General features: G+C 53.1%; 5 protein-coding genes across 5 annotated transcripts; 3 read left to right on the plus strand and 2 right to left on the minus strand.

Annotated features, from left to right (window-relative positions):
• Positions 1-420: 420 nt before the first annotated feature.
• B0H65DRAFT_272728 (uncharacterized protein) lies at positions 421-2688 on the minus strand. The gene is made up of 4 exons (XM_062822764.1): positions 2554-2688; positions 2322-2472; positions 1683-2218; positions 421-1629 (listed from the first exon to the last, which is right to left on the minus strand). The coding sequence occupies exons 1-4, from the start codon at positions 2594-2596 to the stop codon at positions 611-613; spliced, it is 1749 nt and encodes a 582-aa protein (XP_062679773.1). The 5' UTR covers positions 2597-2688; the 3' UTR covers positions 421-610.
• Positions 2689-4660: 1972 nt separating this feature from the next.
• Positions 4661-5945, plus strand: B0H65DRAFT_431012 (triose-phosphate transporter family-domain-containing protein; the record flags this gene model as incomplete). Its single annotated transcript, XM_062824921.1, has 2 exons — positions 4661-4936; positions 5016-5945. 2 exons carry the CDS (start codon positions 4661-4663, stop codon positions 5943-5945), a joined length of 1206 nt encoding a protein of 401 aa, XP_062679774.1.
• Positions 5946-6170: 225 nt separating this feature from the next.
• Positions 6171-8088, minus strand: B0H65DRAFT_272672 (anticodon-binding protein). The gene is made up of 4 exons (XM_062822763.1): positions 7170-8088; positions 6924-7099; positions 6591-6852; positions 6171-6520 (listed from the first exon to the last, which is right to left on the minus strand). The coding sequence occupies exons 1-4, from the start codon at positions 7888-7890 to the stop codon at positions 6396-6398; spliced, it is 1284 nt and encodes a 427-aa protein (XP_062679775.1). The 5' UTR covers positions 7891-8088; the 3' UTR covers positions 6171-6395.
• Positions 8089-8660: 572 nt separating this feature from the next.
• On the plus strand, positions 8661-10914 carry B0H65DRAFT_430742 (uncharacterized protein; the record flags this gene model as incomplete). Its single annotated transcript, XM_062824898.1, has 2 exons — positions 8661-10457; positions 10513-10914. 2 exons carry the CDS (start codon positions 8661-8663, stop codon positions 10912-10914), a joined length of 2199 nt encoding a protein of 732 aa, XP_062679776.1.
• A 2719-nt stretch (positions 10915-13633) lies between these two features.
• On the plus strand, positions 13634-17288 carry B0H65DRAFT_272845 (kinase-like domain-containing protein). The gene is made up of 5 exons (XM_062822765.1): positions 13634-13769; positions 13843-13980; positions 14186-16163; positions 16229-16328; positions 16383-17288. Exons 2-5 carry the CDS (start codon positions 13967-13969, stop codon positions 16790-16792), a joined length of 2502 nt encoding a protein of 833 aa, XP_062679777.1. The 5' UTR covers positions 13634-13769; positions 13843-13966; the 3' UTR covers positions 16793-17288.
• Positions 17289-17423: the final 135 nt, after the last annotated feature.

Genomic DNA, 17423 nt, shown 5'->3' on the forward strand with positions numbered 1-17423 from the left:
TGACCATGCCTGCGGCTACGAAACAAAGATGGCGGTCTATATGTCTATTCTGTCGGAAAATGAAGACATCTCGCTGCTATCCAATGGGGTAATTGAGGTTTCCAAAAGACCCGTCTTGTCTAAATCCTTGCCAGGAAGACGAGAAAACGAGTCAAGAAGAAGAGAAGAAAACCAACATATGAACAGCGGCTCCGTTTGTGAAATATTATCACCTCCATATTGAAGTTCCATCAACTAATTGACAATCCGCTCGTCCCTAACCCGCTAGAACACAAACCATCTAACTAAACCATAGCGAACCTCCCGGGCAAGGCCCTACCCGTCTTTTCCATCATTCCTAGCTGTTTTCTTTCCAAACTCTGCCGTATCCTGGTATCAATCCCTATTCCCTCCCTCTGGTATCCAAAGAAAAAAAAACAATTCCCCAGACGAGAGTTCCTATGACCCCAAAATCAACCCAAGACAATTGACTCCCTCTCCAACCCTCAGTTGCTACCCCTGCGCCATTCCCACTCAAACAACCTTCATACCTCGGCATCCCCCCCAAAAAGCAAAACCACAACCTTCTCATTGATCTTATCCACGGCAAGTTAGCACCGGGACCACCTTCCTAAGCAACAGTTCCCCGGGCCTTTTTGTTGAAGCTGTTTTTGGTGATATCATCTCCGACCACGGTCGAAAGCTTGCGCTTATTTCGTGATTGTGGCTCGTCGTAAGGGGTCGTGGGTCGATCATCTGTAGCCTCATCATCGAGACTCTCCTCCTCATCTAATGTGATCCCTGGACTTGCTAGCCCGGTGTTGGTAGCGGGATCTCTTAGGCGTGGAGAACCCAGGGTACAGCTCCTTGGTATCCCATTAGATCCATAATTCGTGTTGTCTCGCGACATTTCCCTCGTTTTGTGGTGATATTCTCTTTCGCGACGTTTTTGTTGATGTTGATCTTGATGTCGATGTCGATGTTGTGGGTTTGGTGACCTGGTAGAATTCGATGTTTCCTTCAGTCTCTCCAATGAAGCAGAAACCGCCGTCTCTTCTCTTATAAACCCCAAAGTGACGGGCTCGTCACACACCTCGGCCCCTTCCTCATCCAGCACCCCATCTCCGCTCCCAGCTGTAATGGGAAAAGGCGTCAACACGTTGGTGATATCACCCCACCACCTTTCCCCAAACCGTGTGTACCAGTCCACTGTGATCCTTAGCCCTTCTTCGAAGCTAGTTTTCGGCTCCCAACCCAGTTTTCGCAGCTTGGTGCCGTCAACGGCATACCGATGATCGTTGAAAGGGCGGTCGTGGGTGTATTTGACCCAGCGATGGAACTCTTCTTGTTCTGCCACAGGGGGGCACGACGAGGGCGGTGATGTGGTGTAGTTGCAAGGAGGAGATGATGAAGGAGATCGAGGGGAGATAATCTCCATTTCGACTAAGAGCTTGTGGCAAAGCGACAGGTTGCTAATCTCATCGTAAGAACCAACGTTGTAGATCTCCCCTAGCTGGCCCCTGTGCAGGATGGTATCGAAGGCGTCGGCGGCGTCACCTGCATAGAGATAGCGGCGAGTGGGCGAGCCGTCTCCGTGAAGGACAACGGGCTTTCCGCGGGCGAGTAAGCAGGTGAACTTGGGAATGATTTCTGACACAGTCATTAGTAGGGCAGGCAGGGTGGGAAAGAAGGGATGAACTCACTCTCTGGGTACTGATGAGGACCATAAACATTGTTGCTCCTCACTATAATGACTGGTAGTTTGAAGCTTTTCTTGTAAGAGTTCACCAACATCTCGGCAGCAGCTTTACTGGCCGCATAAGGGTTGGTGGGTGCCAAAATGCTCGTCTCCAGAAGATCATCTTCGTCATCCTTTACCTCACCATACACTTCATCGGTAGACACGTGAATAAAGCGCTTGATGCCCACCTTCCTTGCGCTCTCGAGAAGAACATGGGTGCCGTAAACATTGGTGTGAGTGAAACCGAATGGATTTCCAAAACTCAGATCGACATGTGATTGAGCGGCAAAGTGAAAGATGGTGTCGATATTATACCGCTTCAGACAGTCCATGACCTCGGAAGGATTCGTAATGTCGCCTTTGTAAAACGAAAAGTTCGGCTCATGTTCTAGTGCCCTGGTGTTGTTGAGCGATGCGCAGTAGTCTAACTTGTCGAAGGAGACGACGTTGTAGGCTTCTGGATACGTCAATACCAAGTGTCTGACAACCCAACACGCTCTGATACACCGAATTCTGTTAACCACACTGACATAAAAGAACCAAAAGAAGCGCAGTTTGGTGCTAGACAGGGGTCCTTAATCGAGGGTAGGGTAAGTCTTACATGAAACCAGCGCCTCCCGTAACCATGATGTTCTTTACATCAGGTAGAGGAGTGAATTTTGTGGTGCCGGTAAGCACAGGAGCATCACGCCAAGTCTCGTTGTCATCGAAAAAGCTCTCCTGTTGAGAGCTGGGCGAGATAGGCGTAACCGCTAACCAAACGAATATTGGTTAGTATGAAGGCCATCCAGGAGAAACAAGCCATGATTTCGATATTTTGGAATTGAACTCACCACCGTTGTACCGGCAAGTTGACTCTTGTGTCGCGAACGTCATTCTTTGGTTCTGGCCGACTCCAATACCCGGAAACTCGAGATTCTGATGGCAAAGTGGCTGGCTGCGGTGCACCCTTCCTCATGAGCCACCCACGAGTTCGCGCAGAGGCGTATCCGTACGCCTGACAACTAAGTGGGCTAATTTTTTTGCTGAATTGGTGAGCAATTGAAAACTGGCATAGACCTGCATCGCGTCATCGGAGACTTGTGCCTTGGGCAATGACATACATAGTGTAAGTATGCAGAGCGCATAGACGCGCGAGTGTATGCTGCAAGTTACTTGACAAAACCTCGAAGATGCGGCGCCTCTTTAAGTCTTCGAAAAGGTCGAGAGTAGTGATCACGGACTGGACGCGCCATGCGAATGATGAGGGCGGAGTTGAGAACAAACGCAAGTTGAAGAGACGAGGACCAAAAGAGTGACACGGCGTGACAGTGACACAACGAAGTTGGAACGAAGGTGGTGTTATGGAAGAAGTCAAGCTCTCGTAATTGTCGTAATGGTAATGGTCGTATTATTGATCCCTGGCGGACCTTGGCCCTCCGAACACCCAAGACTCGGTGCCACCGATTCGGTATGCGCACCAGTACCACCTCGGCTGGGGATAAGAGGGTGCTAAACCCGTGAGAAATAAATTGATGATGGGAGAAGGCAAAGTTTTTGGGGGTTGCCACTTTTGTGTTAGATTGAAGGATTGCACCTTTGTTCCCTTCTGCAGATTTCAATTGTGACTTGCTGCCAATGGAATGAAACCCCGCGTCAACCAAAGAAAACATCCCTGTACGGCCCTGAAAGTTACCTGACGCTACGGGCAAAGATCCGAGGATGTCACTGCCATTTTTCAACGACAGTCCAAGGTTCCTGCCCGGTTTGTTCTGTGTTTTGGGACGATTGCGGTGCTGCCCCTGAACTGAAACTTGGTCATCGTTCCACTTATCACCACCGCTATAAATAACGATATGCCCCCGAGTCCTCACGAGGGCATAGCCCACTGCGGGTTGGGTTATTTCGATGACTCGTCAGTTCGATAACGACCCGACGACGACCAAGTGGAAAAGCACGGGAATAACCTCTACTGTGTAGCTGATAGGCGCGGTTGAAACTCATTCCTCCCCCGCACAAGTCCACTCGCGCCTCCGATTTCCCCGTACATCTCCACGTTTTCTTAAAGTTTAGGTGTCTCCGCTCTCCTGGTGGGGATCCCGCGCTGCGTCATAACGGCCATGTCCTTAAAACCCTCGGCCTTCCTCCATCCATCTGGCCTTGTTGTCTTTGACTTCTACAAACAAAGCTTTGTATACGGAAATGACAATGGAAGACCAAACAAATCCGATAAAACAAACGTCTTCATCCATGATGAGATCGCCATTTCTTTCTGAACACTCTTCTATGAACTAGATTTTCCACTAGCCTCATGCGAGGTACATCATCCTCAACGTCCTGGCAGCAAGGGTACCACACCCACCTCCACATCGGCACATGTATCGGCCTGTATGCCTGTCATCGCGGATCGAGATGTTGACTCAGGCCCGAAGCTGCGCTGAACCGTGTTGCCTTTTTATGTACGAAATCGATTCGGTGTTACTTGAGCCGAAATATCAGCGAGCGATGGATATGATGGCTGTCTCCGTCTTGGCACACACTCTTTGGTTCATCCACGGAAGGAAACTCTTTTTGGCCGAGACAGAAAACAGACCTGGACTCGGCACCAGAATCATTGCTAATGCCGAGGGCGCTGGAATGTCTTTATGGTCTCAGTAGTCTAGACATACAAGATGTTTCGGGAAGACTCACTTGAGCCGTGTTCATCGGATCTTGTCTTACACAGAGGACCGTGGTCACGGTGATCTTCTTTTCCTCTTCCGTGAGGGTTTGACGTTTCCGTCCATGTAAATTCTTTTGACGACACCTTGTAACTGATCGGGTAATGACACAATGTGACTTGACCCCCGCGCGTTATCAGAAGAGAGAGGTACGGTCTCTGTCTGGCATCATATTGCCCGTCATCAAATCTTCAACTTCAAAGTTCCACCATCAAGAAGGCAGAAACACTTACTCAACAAGATGCCTGGAGACCAAGAAAACTCAGCCGCAACGGCATCATCATCCCCAGCGGCATCCAGCTCAACCAGAGTCAGCGAGACAAATACTCGAATCAGTCATGACAGCTTCCATCTTGAAAGGCCCAAGACACCAGGAGAGCTCGAAGATGGCGAAGATGATCATGATCAAAGCCTCTTCCTCCCCGAACATGAAAACCCAATATCTCAACCATCAGAAAACTCACCGACATCAGCCTTCTTCTGGATGGCCATCAACACCATAGCCACAGTATTGATTGTACGTCCCATTTCTTCCCTCCCCTCCCCTCCCCAGCTCTTCCAACATCCCCTTACTGACTGACGACCGAATCATCCAGGTCTTCACAAACAAATCCATCTTCTCCACCCCGTCCCTCCGACTAACCCAGCTCTCCTTCGCAACCTTCCACTTCCTCACCACCTACCTGACCCTCTTTCTCCTTTCGCGCCCTCCGCTCTCCCTCTTCGTCCCTCGCTCCATCTCCCTCCGGGACACTCTCCCCCTCAGCATCGCCATGTCCCTCAACGTGATCCTCCTCAATTTGTCATTAGCCTTCAGTTCTGTAACCTTCTACCAGATCGCCCGGATCCTGCTCACGCCGACCGTGGCGGTCATGAACTACGTTCTATACCGCTCGGTTTTGCCCGGGAGAGCCGTGTTGGCGCTGGTCCCGGCTTGTGTGGGGGTGGGGATGGTTAGTTATTATGACACCCTGCCACTGCCTTCTTCTTCTTCTTCAACCGGAACCGGAACCGGAACCGGTCTAGCAGCAGACCAAACGCAAAAGCAGACAGTCGAAACCACAACCCCCCTAGGCATCCTCTTCTCCTTTCTCGGCATCCTCGCCTCCTCCCTCTACACCATCTGGATCGCCCACTATCACCGCAAGCTCGGCGGCATCTCCAGCATGCAGCTGCTGTACAACCAAGCCCCCGTGGCAGCGTTTATGCTGCTTTACGCGATCCCCTTTGTGGATGTCTTTCCAAATTGGATGGTAGACGTGCCGGTACAAAAATGGGTGTTGATACTGCTGAGCGGACTGTGGGCGAGCTTGATCAACATCAGCCAGTTCTTCATCGTGGCAAGGACGGGCCCCGTGTCGAGCACGGTGGTGGGACATGTCAAGACTTGCACGATTGTGGCGCTGGGGTGGGTGGTCGGTGGACGGGCGGTTACGGATCGAGCGGTTTTGGGGGTGGTGGTTGCGTTGGGGGGATTGTTGGGTAAGTTTCGATTGCCTTTTGCTGCTGATGAGGGGACTGACTGACTGACTTTGTCTTTGCTGTGTTAGATATTCGGTGGTGATGCTTAAGGGAAAAGCTAAAGAGGCTGCTCAGAAATCGTAGGTAAAATAGGGGAAATGGGAGATGTTGTTATGACAAAAGACACGGTTAAGGAGTTCATTCAGGCGCCCACGTTTCCAACAGTAGGTATCAAGTGTCTGGTCGTTCCCGCGTATGATGTGAAAGGAATTCCACGAAGCGAGTCGCACGCATTCTGCCCCAAGACCGCAGTCCATCACGGCCTTCGATGCATCATCAAGTATTCGACATGATTGGGACCTGAAAATTGATGATTATGCCTTCCTGCCAAACCCTTTTGTGAACCCATAACGCCACACACAAACTCGTATTAGACAAATACTCTCCAGTGCCAACAAAGACGCTGGCATACCGAAAGAAGGGTATCACGAATACTGCCATCATGATCAGCTCCTTTAGAGGTTAAAGCGTGTGCGGACCTTCTCCATCTTGGCCTTCCACTCCCACTTCAAAGCATCCTCTCCTTCGCTGCCAGCCCGGCCGATGCCCTTGTCCACTCTGCGAAGCTTGAGCGTAAATCCTATCATAACAAGTCAGCCACTTTTCGGTCCATCCATAAAGACCCTGATTTTCTGCGATGAAAGACTTACTGGGCCCAATCTCCTGCAAACCGGCACGGATACCCTGCATACCCTCCATCTCTTTGCCCTCCGCAGTAACCACGTTTTTCTCGGTCGCGCGCGCCTCGCGGAAGACGTAGCGGTGGCGCCGGAAGAAGATGTAATCACGCTGGTTGTGCAGTGTTACGACCTGGCGACCTTGAAGCTCGGGCTTGGGAGGGAACATGGTGTGCATCGACTTGGCGGCGAGGATACCGAGAGGGGTCTTGAAGCCGTTGAGGAGAAGCTCAGGCTGTAGTTTTACGACGATTAGTCTCATTGCCCCGTGCTTGACGAGCTCAGGGATCATGATGGACGGCTTACATAGTGGTTTGTAGGGTTACCGTGGCCGAGGAGAGCCTTTCCGGGTAGGTAATTCCGGATGGTGTATGTCAATGAAGGGCCGGGGGGAACATCTTCGCCGTTGAGATGGATGACGGTGAGCGAGCTGGGCTTCTTGAGATCTTCGCCGACAATCATAAGGATCGTGTATCCGCGGTCTATAACAGTTCAGGCCTGTTAGCAGTCTTCTCTTGGGCAACAGAGCTCCAGCTTGGGTGCGCTACTCACTCTTAGCGAACTTTGCGATCTCGCGAACACTGTACTTGTGTCCATAAGCGTGCGCACTGCGTCTGATGTACGTGCTGTTAGGGAAGATGGCAGCAATGTCCTCCGCCTCCTTGTGAATGGTGCCGTTCAGATGGGTGGTAACCAGCACCTTGGGGTCGACTGGGGGTTCCTCGTTGAAGAGATTGGGGAATTGTCGTGTGAGCGAGTCGGGAGTCATGTCTAGATTTGTCGACGTGGTCGAGGGAGCGATGCTGGGTTTCCTCTGCGCGCGCTCCTGTCTGAGCCTCTCCATGCGCTCCTCGGCATCTTCGTCGTCGTCTTCGCCCTCCTCGTCGGAGTCCAACATAGAATCGGCATCATCGTCCTTCTCGTCATCCTCCTCCGCGACACCATCGGCTGCCCTGGCGGCCTCAGCCTCCTCCTTCTCCAAACGCCTCCTCTTAAGCTCGGCAACATCCACAGCGACGCCCAGGCTGTCGTCGTCAACATCGTCCCACACACGTTTCCTCTCAATGGTCAAGGGTTGGTTGGTTGCGAGGCGCTCTTCTCTGAGTTTGGGGTCCTTGGCCTCCTCCTTCCTGCGCCGGTGACGCTCCTCATGGCGTTCCTTTCCCTGCTCCTTCTTTTGCTTGACGTATAATTGCTTTCTGACAATCTTGTTGGAGGTCTTGAGCGACAGCGAGCCGCCGGAGCGGTTTTTGCCCTTGTTACCGGACGGCATATCGGCTACGATGTGGTGATACGGCGATGGGATCGGTGGTTGTCGCGGTGATTGGATTGTAGGATCGATCCTCCAGGTCGCAGTTCAAACTTCGACGTGATGCTGGGCAGTTGTTGATAACGATTGAATTGAATGCAGTGGGCCCCGATAAACTTTCTCTAAACTTTTTTCTGGGCCCAGAGCCGCCAAGGACGCCAAGGCGTGTAGCCACAAGGGTACCCCAACAGCTAACGCACGGCCCCAGCCGGGGACAGGTACGTACCGCTACCCCTCAGTACTTCCTGACTGTCACCTGCACAGGATCACTCCATCCCGTCCCTTGCTGTCGGTGCAGGCAAGTTGGGACGGAAGTGACTCTTTTGGGATGAAGAAGGGCGGTACCATGAACTCTTGAAAGTCAATCGAGTGTCTACTAATTCTATGGTCAATAGCCGATGAAAGAGTCCCGTCACAAGAAGCTTATCAGCGGAATGCCCTTTCTGTAAGGGAGTTACAGCAGCATGTGCAGTTCCACTTCCTGATGGCTGGTGGATTCCATGTGAGTCGAGCCTTCTGTCGCGTACCGCGCCGCCACTGACGGCGGCTCGAGGGCGGGAATCTGGACCGCTGTCCCTTGGCTTTTCTGGGTTGGTGCCGGCCCCTCCATGGCGCCCCCCCCAGAAAAAATCATCCCGCGATTGTTAAAACGTGTTTGAAAAAGGCCTCGACGAAACCACAGTGGGCGACCGTGACTCACTTGGTTCCCTTGAGCACTGTAACAAGATCAATTCATGCGGCCTCTTGCCCGTCTCGCCTCCCTCCGTTCTTCTGTTTCTGGTCAAGCCTTTAAATCGACGTTATCCACCCGAGCTGTCACCAGTCGAACTACTTGGACCCCGGCGACCGTCTCGCGAATCTCTTCGACTTCGCTCCGATCCTTCTCCCTCTCTACCCCGCACCATCGCTTCCAAGTCCACGTCAAAAAACAAAACACCAAGATGACCTCGACGGCCACCACCCTTAAGGGCCAACCCCTCGACAAGGGCGTTCTTGAGTCCATGCTGCGCCGCCGCATGTTCTTTGCGCCCTCCTTCGATATCTACGGCGGTGTTGCTGGCCTCTACGACTATGGCCCGCCCGGCTGTGCCCTCCAGGCCAACATCATCGACATCTGGCGCAAGCACTTCGTCCTCGAGGAGGACATGCTCGAGGTCGACTGCACCGCCCTGACCCCCCACGATGTTCTCAAGACCTCGGGCCACGTCGACAAGTTCGCAGACTGGATGTGCAAAGACCCCAAGAACGGCGACATCCTGCGCGCCGACCACTTCGTCGAGGACGTTCTCGAGGCCCGCCTCAAGGGCGATAAGGAGGCTCGCGGCCAGAAGGTGGAGGACAAGGAGGAGGACCCCAAGCGCAAGAAGAAGAAGGCCAAGGGTACTGAGGCTGTCAAGCTCGAGGACGCCGTCGTCAAGGAGTACGAGGAGATCCTCGCCCAGATCGACAACTACAACGGCGAGCAGCTCGGCGAGCTCATCAAGAAGTACGACCTGAGGAACCCCGCCACCGGCGTCCAGCCTGAGCCTCCCGTGGCCTTCAACCTCATGTTCCAGACTGCCATTGGCCCCAGCGGCAACCTTGCCGGCTACCTGCGCCCCGAGACCGCTCAGGGCCAGTTCCTCAACTTCGCCAAGCTCCTCGAGTACAACGCCGGCAACATGCCCTTCGCTTCTGCCTCCATTGGCAAGTCCTACCGTAATGAGATTGCCCCTCGCGGCGGTCTTCTCCGTGTCCGCGAGTTCCTGATGGCCGAGATCGAGCACTTCGTTGACCCCGCCAGCAACAAGAAGCACGACAGGTTCCACGAGGTTGCAGACATCGAGCTTGCCCTTCTCGACCGCAACGTCCAGCTCTCTGGCCAGACCACTGTCACCAAGATGACCATTGGCGAGGCTGTCAAGCAGAAGATCGTTGACAACGAGACCCTCGGTTACTTCCTTGCTCGCATTCACCTCTTCCTCAAGAAGATCGGTATCGATCAGTCCAAGATCCGCTTCCGTCAGCACATGGGCAACGAGATGGCTCACTATGCTTGCGACTGCTGGGATGCTGAGCTTCTTACCTCGTCCGGCTGGGTTGAGTGCGTTGGCTGCGCTGACCGTAGTGCCTACGATTTGACTGTGCACGCCAAGAAGACTGGTGCGCCCCTCGTTGTGCGTGAGTCTCTCGAGACTCCCGAGATCGTTGAGAAGTGGGAGCCCGAAATCAACAGCAAGAAGTTTGGTCCTACCTTCAGGAAGGATGCCAAGACCGTTGAGGCTGCTATCCTTGCTCTTCCTCAGGAGGAGCTTGCTAAGCTCACCGAGGAGCTCAAGGCCAACGGCAAGATCGTCGTTGACGTTCCCGGTGTTGGTGATGGCAAAGTTGAGGTTAGCAAGGACCTGCTTGCCATTGAGTGGAAGAAGCACACCATCAACATCCGCGAGTACACCCCTAACGTTATCGAGCCCTCGTTCGGTATCGGCCGTATCCTCTACTCTCTCCTCGAGCACAACTACTGGATTCGCGAGGGTGATGAGTCCCGCGGTGTAAGTGACATATTCAAGATTTACTTGGTAATATTGGCTAACCAGACCCTTCTAGGTCATCTCCTTCCCCCCTGCCGTCGCTCCTGTCAAGGTCCTTATCGTTCCTATCTCCAGCAAGGCCGAGTTCGCTCCTCACGTCCGCAGGCTTTCCCAGAAGCTCCGCTCTGTCGGTATCTCCAGCCGTGTGGATGACTCGTCTGCCTCCATCGGCCGTCGTTACGCCAGAAACGATGAGCTCGGTACCCCCTTCGGCCTTACCATCGATTTCCAGACTCTCCAGGATGGTACCTTCACCCTCCGTGAGCGCGACAGCACACGGCAGGTCCGTGCTGAGGAGGCGAAGATTATTGATGCCATCAAGGCGCTCGTTGAGGGCTCCAAGACATGGCAGGATATCGAGTCCGAGCTCCCTATCTTCGAGGGCCAGGAACTTGAGATCCGCCCCGCTGAGAACTAAGATGTATAAAAAGGAAGTAAAAGGCGGCAAGCAAGGAGTAAAGGGGTAAACGGATTTTGCTAATTTAGCATGCCATGTTTGGAGAAATTTTGGTTCGCTTTGCGGTAGACAAAACGTTTGATGCGAGCGAAAAATGAATGAATGAAAGCAAAAAACGTATGGTAATGCTGGGTTTCCATTGTGAATTTTCACCACAGAACCACGTCTGCGCTGTTGGCTCATACGCCCGTTGGTTTGAGGACGAGAATCCTCAGACCAACACCAACTGTTACGCGCACCCAAAGGGATGAGACTCTTCACAATGTAGTAATCTCATCCTGACATGTGATGCGAAGGTGGTCTCTCCGGATGTATCCACAGATCCTGGTGGCTTGTTCTCGAGCGCTTGAGGGACTAAACTTGAAACAAGTAACGCACTCGTCATTTCGTTTCTTGTTTCTCCTTTCTGTTCCTCTCCTATCATCCTCTTTTCTACACACCAACGAAATGGACACGAGAACAAAAACAAGAATGTTCGAAACATCGAACATTGTAGCGGAAATCCTCCGGAAGTCCCTTGTCAGCATGCTACCGTAGGCCTCGCGTTTCTGTCTCAGGATAGACAGGGGTGCAATTCACGAGCCCCTCAGCGCCAAACCGCCCAAAGATGTTTTGGATGGTCTCGAGGTCGGGCTTTGTCTTTGCCACTGTCGTGCATCAGATGCGCGGCTAGATCTGTATGTAGTGTACATGTGCCGTATCGTACAAAAGAGCCCCGTGCGTCAGGTATGTACATTACAGCAAGAGTCTGTCCAGACGGGAACGATGATGACGATCCTTTTATTTCTTCTTCTAGAAAGGGACCAGAAGAAGAAAAAAAAAACAGCCCCAAGCCAGGGGTTCTACTATGTACCCAAGATTTGAAGCAAGGGGTCCCTACGCGAACTCAAGTCCGGTACGAGGGGACGATCACATGGTTCACCTGGTTCCCGTCCTTTTTCCTTTCTGTGTTTCAACGGAACACTCGCTCGTCCCTCGAGATGCACGTATCCGCAGCGGGAAACGAGACGGCAGACCCTTAAATTCTTTTCAGTTGTCTTGGACGAACTGTTCTGCTGAATGTGTTGTTCCATATGTTATTTGACGTACGATGACCCTCGGTTACTGCGTAACGCTGAGACTGTTCTGTCGGTTGATCGTAGCGGCATAACGATATCGAACTAGTGGCAGAGATTCTCTAGGGTCTTAAGATTGGGTTTTACCGTCCAGTCGTGATCTGTCCATATCGGAACCGAACACCGCTTTAACGGGACCGGATGAAAGGTTGGTGCGTGATGAATGAAGCCTCGTGGTAATGACGGCATAGCTTGACAAAGAAGGTAGCGCCCGATGTTTTTGAGATCACACAAAGGGTGGTGTTCAAAAGTTCTGGGTATCTGTACGCCTGCGCTTGGAGAGCCTCACGACGGCGGACGACATGTGGGACGGGGAATGACTGCAGAGATATCTGGGATGGGCTCCCCAGTCTCTGTTATTTACAATTTGATAGGTCCCAGACTGGCGCAGAGCATCTCAATTTCCATCACGATGACCTCGAAGCTTCCCCGGTGGCCGATGATTCCACTGCTCTCACCATTCCGCTGGTGTGTACTATGCAGTAAAGTCGATAGAAAAGAAAGTCAAAAAGCTCCGTTAAGACGGTACCTGCGCGCTAGGCGCAGAATGTGTTGCACAAATAAGTATCTCGGTATCCACCCGAGCTAAGGCAGTAAGATGAATACCCGCTTTGATCGAGTCCGCGATGGACCTGACTGGTCGGCGCCCTGTCCCCCCTTTCCCGCTGCAGTCTTCGTTACTCTGCCACTCCCAGTCTCCCACACGTTGGCGCACTGCATCTGCCCCGTTCCCCACCATTCTCACGCTACCTAACCGTCCAAGGCTTCAAAACGTTCAATGGTCGCTCGAACAGGTGCCGGACCGCAGCTGTAACTGACGGGCCAGTTTGATGGACCCTCACAATGTTTTGGGTTCGACCATTCAACTTGCTGTGGTGAGAGATGTTCAGCGCAAAGAGGAGACAGTAGGGCATCATCGCTTGTTGTTGTTGTTGTGTTGGGCGTCTGGACCATAGTTGTGGATGGTATACGTAAGGTAGTTAGTTGTTGTAAGGAGAATACAAAAGGGAACTGGAAACAACCAAAGACACCACAACCCGGACGCACCAAAAGCTCGACCAGGATCCCAGGACCCCTTAGGCATGGATGTTTTTGCCCCATACAGGCAATAATACCAATACCCCTTACTACTGCGACCTCACGCAGCGCCGACCTGGAGTCCTTGCCAACCCCTTTCGACTCTGCTCGTCTTTCTTTCAACTCCGAGCGTTGTCTGTCCTCTTGCCTTTGACACCGTTGATCTCCGGCGTCAAGGATAACGCAGATTCGCGAACAAGACAGGCAATCGTCTGGCCTGACCGCCATCGCATCGTTCCGCTTGTCTTGTCGCCTTGAGTCTTTCACTACAGCAACCAGCACCACTACGACTGTCCGCCCGCTACCAGGCGTGCCTTGAACCTCCACTGCCTTTCTCTCGACAGCGACGGCCTGCGAACCGATCGCTCCGTGGCCTCCAAAGAAACAAGTCTTCGAACCAGAACCAGAAACACATGCCGCCTTAGTCGCCTGTTGATCTTATCGAACGCGCCTGAACCGACCCTCTCCTCGGTCGCTTCTTCTCCCCTGTCGCGATCGACCCGCTTAGTCGTTTTCTAATTCAACCGACCTGTGCCAACTGACCATACGACCACTGTCGCTACTGGTCCATTCTTTTCGCAGATTGTCTTGCGGTCGGAGCCGGCTTTATCTTTGGGCCTTCTGGTGCGTTGGCGACCCTGCCACCATTCACGCGCAACCCCACCTTTTGAACCGTCTATTGACCCGGCGACAATAGGAAGCACAGCTGTCAAACTCCAGTTCCCGCAACTTAGGGGATCGTCGCGACTACGCGCAGTCTATTTCTGGCTCAAGGACAGCTAGACCTATCTCTATCGAAGGAGTAATTGCAATCCGACACAATGGCGCAAAATGGGTATGCCCGCCCTCTCCTATGCTTCTCCCACTCCGCCCATCGTCGCAAATCTCTCCTCCTCTCCCACATGACATCTCGCTCCCGCTACTCAGACAATTTCCCCAGTGGAGCTTGGCTTCATTACCTTGGCCTATCTTCATTCCTTCCCCTGTTGGAAATCATATAGGGTCTGTAGACATTATGCTAACCTCGACCTAAACCGCAGCAACATATACTCGAGGGAGCCGTTCATGAACCCAGGCCCAGCGCCGCGACCTCCCACGGACCAGCCCCGCCTCGGCCTCACCCCCAACATCAATACACCCGGGAACATGTCCAATCTTCCTGGGAACATGTCCAACCTGAGCCTTCGGTCGCCTGCCCCAGGGGTAACTAGCACATACAGCGGTTCGACCATCGCCCTCCCCATCCAACGACAGATGTCAAACAACGACGGCACCGGCGGCCTTGCCGTCATCAAGCAGGGCTGGGCCAGTGTCAAGGAGAGCAAGAACTTCATCAACCCTTGGAAGAACAAGTACCTGATACTGCGAAAGGAGTCACTGGATTTCCACAAGGCCGAGAGCAGTAAAGTTGCCTATACCCTCTACCTCAAGGACGTTATCAACGTCGGCCGTGTGGAGGCCGCAGGAACCATTTTCGAAATCAAGAGGCAGTCTAGCGGTGCCTCCACGAGTCCCGGCGAGGAGGAAAATGGCATTAGGACCCTTCAAATCCGCGTGAAGGCCGACGACGACCTTTACGAATGGATTGACTTTATTTACGCGCGCTGCCCCGGCATGGGCGGTGTCAGCAACCCTACCAACTTTTCGCATGCCGTTCACGTTGGATTCGACCCCCAGACCGGCGAGTTCGTCGGCCTGCCTCCTGAGTGGTCTAAGCTGCTCAACTCTTCCGCCATTACCCAAGAAGACTACGAAAGGAACCCGCAGGCCGTCTTCGAAGTCCTCGATTTCTATTCCGACTTCAACAAGAATGGCGGCCAAGCGCCCACCCCCAACTTTCCCGCTCCGCCATCGAACAGCGTGCAGAGCAAGCAGCTCGGATACCCGAGCGGTGGAAACTCTGTCGCGCCGCCGCGCCCTACGCAGCCGTTGCAACAGCGTAACCCAAGCTCCAACTACCCATCCTCGCCACCGCAGCAAGGTGGCGCCAGTTCTCGCCCATCGCCCCCCGAGCAGCGCCAGCAGATGTCGCCGAACTACAACTCTGAGCGCGCGAGAGAGGAGCAAAGGCGCGAACTGGAGCGCCAGCAGAGAGAGATGGAGGAGCGGGATCGCCGGGACCAGGAGGCTTACAATGCGTCACTCCCCAAGTCCAAGACTCCCATGGCTCAGCAGGAGATCGGAGGTGGTGGCTATAGTAGTGCGGATCGCTTTAACCCTACACGGGCCGCTCCACCAGCGCCCAAGGGCTTGCAGCAAGCGCCGAGTCTCAAAGCTCAGAGACCTGCGCCTCCTCCACCAAGTTCCAGTTCGAGCCGCCCGCCCATCGCACAGCAGTCCAGTTCCAGTTCACAGCGTGATCTTGCCCAGGCGCAGGCGCAGAGACGGGCTGAGCAGCAGGCTCAGGCACAACGGTCCCAGAATGGTCAGGCCCCCCCACGACCACCTCACCCATCGGCCAACCAGCCATCCAAGATTCCTACGACCGTCAAGCCGCTTAACGTGGGTCCGAAGCAACCTCAGGATGGTGTCAAGGCCGCCGAAGCTGCTCTTACGTCTAAGCCCGCTGCCTCCGAGCGTTCCAAGGATGTTCGCATGTCGACCATGTCGGAGAAGGAGGTTATGCAGAAGCTCAGGGAGGTTGTCTCTCAGGAAGACCCCGAAGCCAAGTATTCCAAGCAAAAAAAGATCGGGCAGGGTGCCTCTGGCTCCGTGTACGTCGCCAAGGTCAGGGAGAGACCCGGCCAGGATCCCAACGTTGCCAGGAGACGCGGTCAGGTTGCTATCAAGCAGATGGATCTTGCGCACCAGCCGCGCAAGGAGCTGATCGTGAACGAAATTATGGTCATGAAGGACAGCAGTCACCCCAACATTGTCAACTTTGTCGAAGCTTTCCTGAAGAATAAGGACTCGGAACTCTGGGTCGTCATGGAGTACATGGAGGGTGGTGCCTTGACTGATGTCATTGAGAATAACCCCGTTATCACGGAGGAGCAGATTTCTACCATCTGCTTGGAGGTGAGTTGCTGTGTAGCCCTAACCTTGAGCGTGATACGATCATTTACTGACTGGAATTTCTACAGACATGCCGCGGTCTGCAACATCTCCACGAAAGGAACATTATCCATCGTGACATTAAGAGTGACAACGTCCTCTTGGATGCCCGTGGCAATGTCAAGATTAGTAAGTTATCCTACAATACATCCGTTATTGCGCACCACTAACAATTATAATCAGCCGATTTCGGTTTCTGCGCCAAGTTGACCGAAGCCAAGTCCAAGCGCGCCACCATGGTCGGCACGCCCTACTGGATGGCTCCCGAGGTCGTCAAGCAGAAGGAGTACGGCCCCAAGGTCGATATCTGGTCGCTCGGTATCATGGCCATTGAGCTGATCGAGTCGGAGCCTCCTTACCTGAACGAAGAGCCGCTCAAGGCCCTCTACCTCATCGCCACCAACGGCACTCCTAGGCTGAAGAAACCCGAGAAGCTCAGTAAGGAGCTGAAAGCTTTCTTGTCGGTGTGTCTCTGCGTGGATGTCAAGAGCCGTGCGTCGGCGGATGAGCTTATTGAGCACGATTTCCTGAAGCATGGATGCCCCTTGAGCAGCTTGTCGGAGCTGCTTGCCTTCAAGAGGTCGGCGAAATAAAGGGGTTGTTGATGGATGAGATGAAAGAGGTAGTGATGATGGGTGAAGGTGGTGGGTCGGTGGGTGGTTAGGGGATCTTTTTAGCTAGAAGCAAGCAACCTTTGCATGAAAGAAACCTGAAAGCGACGTTTTAATACTGATGGATACCTAGGCAGGGTGGTAGGGTGAAGAGGATGGGTGGACGGATGGGTTCAATGTCGTTTGGGTCCGGAACTTTTGTCAACGAAAGAAAGAAAGAAAGCAAGCGGTGATAAACAACATGATGCACGGGTTTTGGATCTTCTCTCCGATGAGGTTTCTTAAGTGTTGTTATGTGCGTACGATACCCTCATGGCAAGCAAGCATGTGTCGTCCTTGTGGATGCGTGGCCGGGAGGGAAGTGGGCAAAGAGCTGAGGAGTTAGAAATGAAAACTGATATAGAATACGTGGTTTAAGGATTTGTTTCTCATCTTCACCTACACTACATAATCTCCTTTACACCCACTACCATCAACCACTTTCCCGTACTAGGAACCATAGTACCTTCCACATCCTCTCGATTTATACAGGCGTGATAGGTGGCCCGTGCGCGCTTGGACCTTATTTGGAGAGAACCTCAAAACGCGGGGGTTGTCCTGGCAACAAAACAAA

This window comes from Neurospora tetraspora (assembly GCF_033439725.1).
Source record: "Neurospora tetraspora strain CBS 560.94 chromosome Unknown B0H65scaffold_6, whole genome shotgun sequence".
Taxonomy (NCBI): Eukaryota; Fungi; Ascomycota; class Sordariomycetes; order Sordariales; family Sordariaceae; genus Neurospora; species Neurospora tetraspora.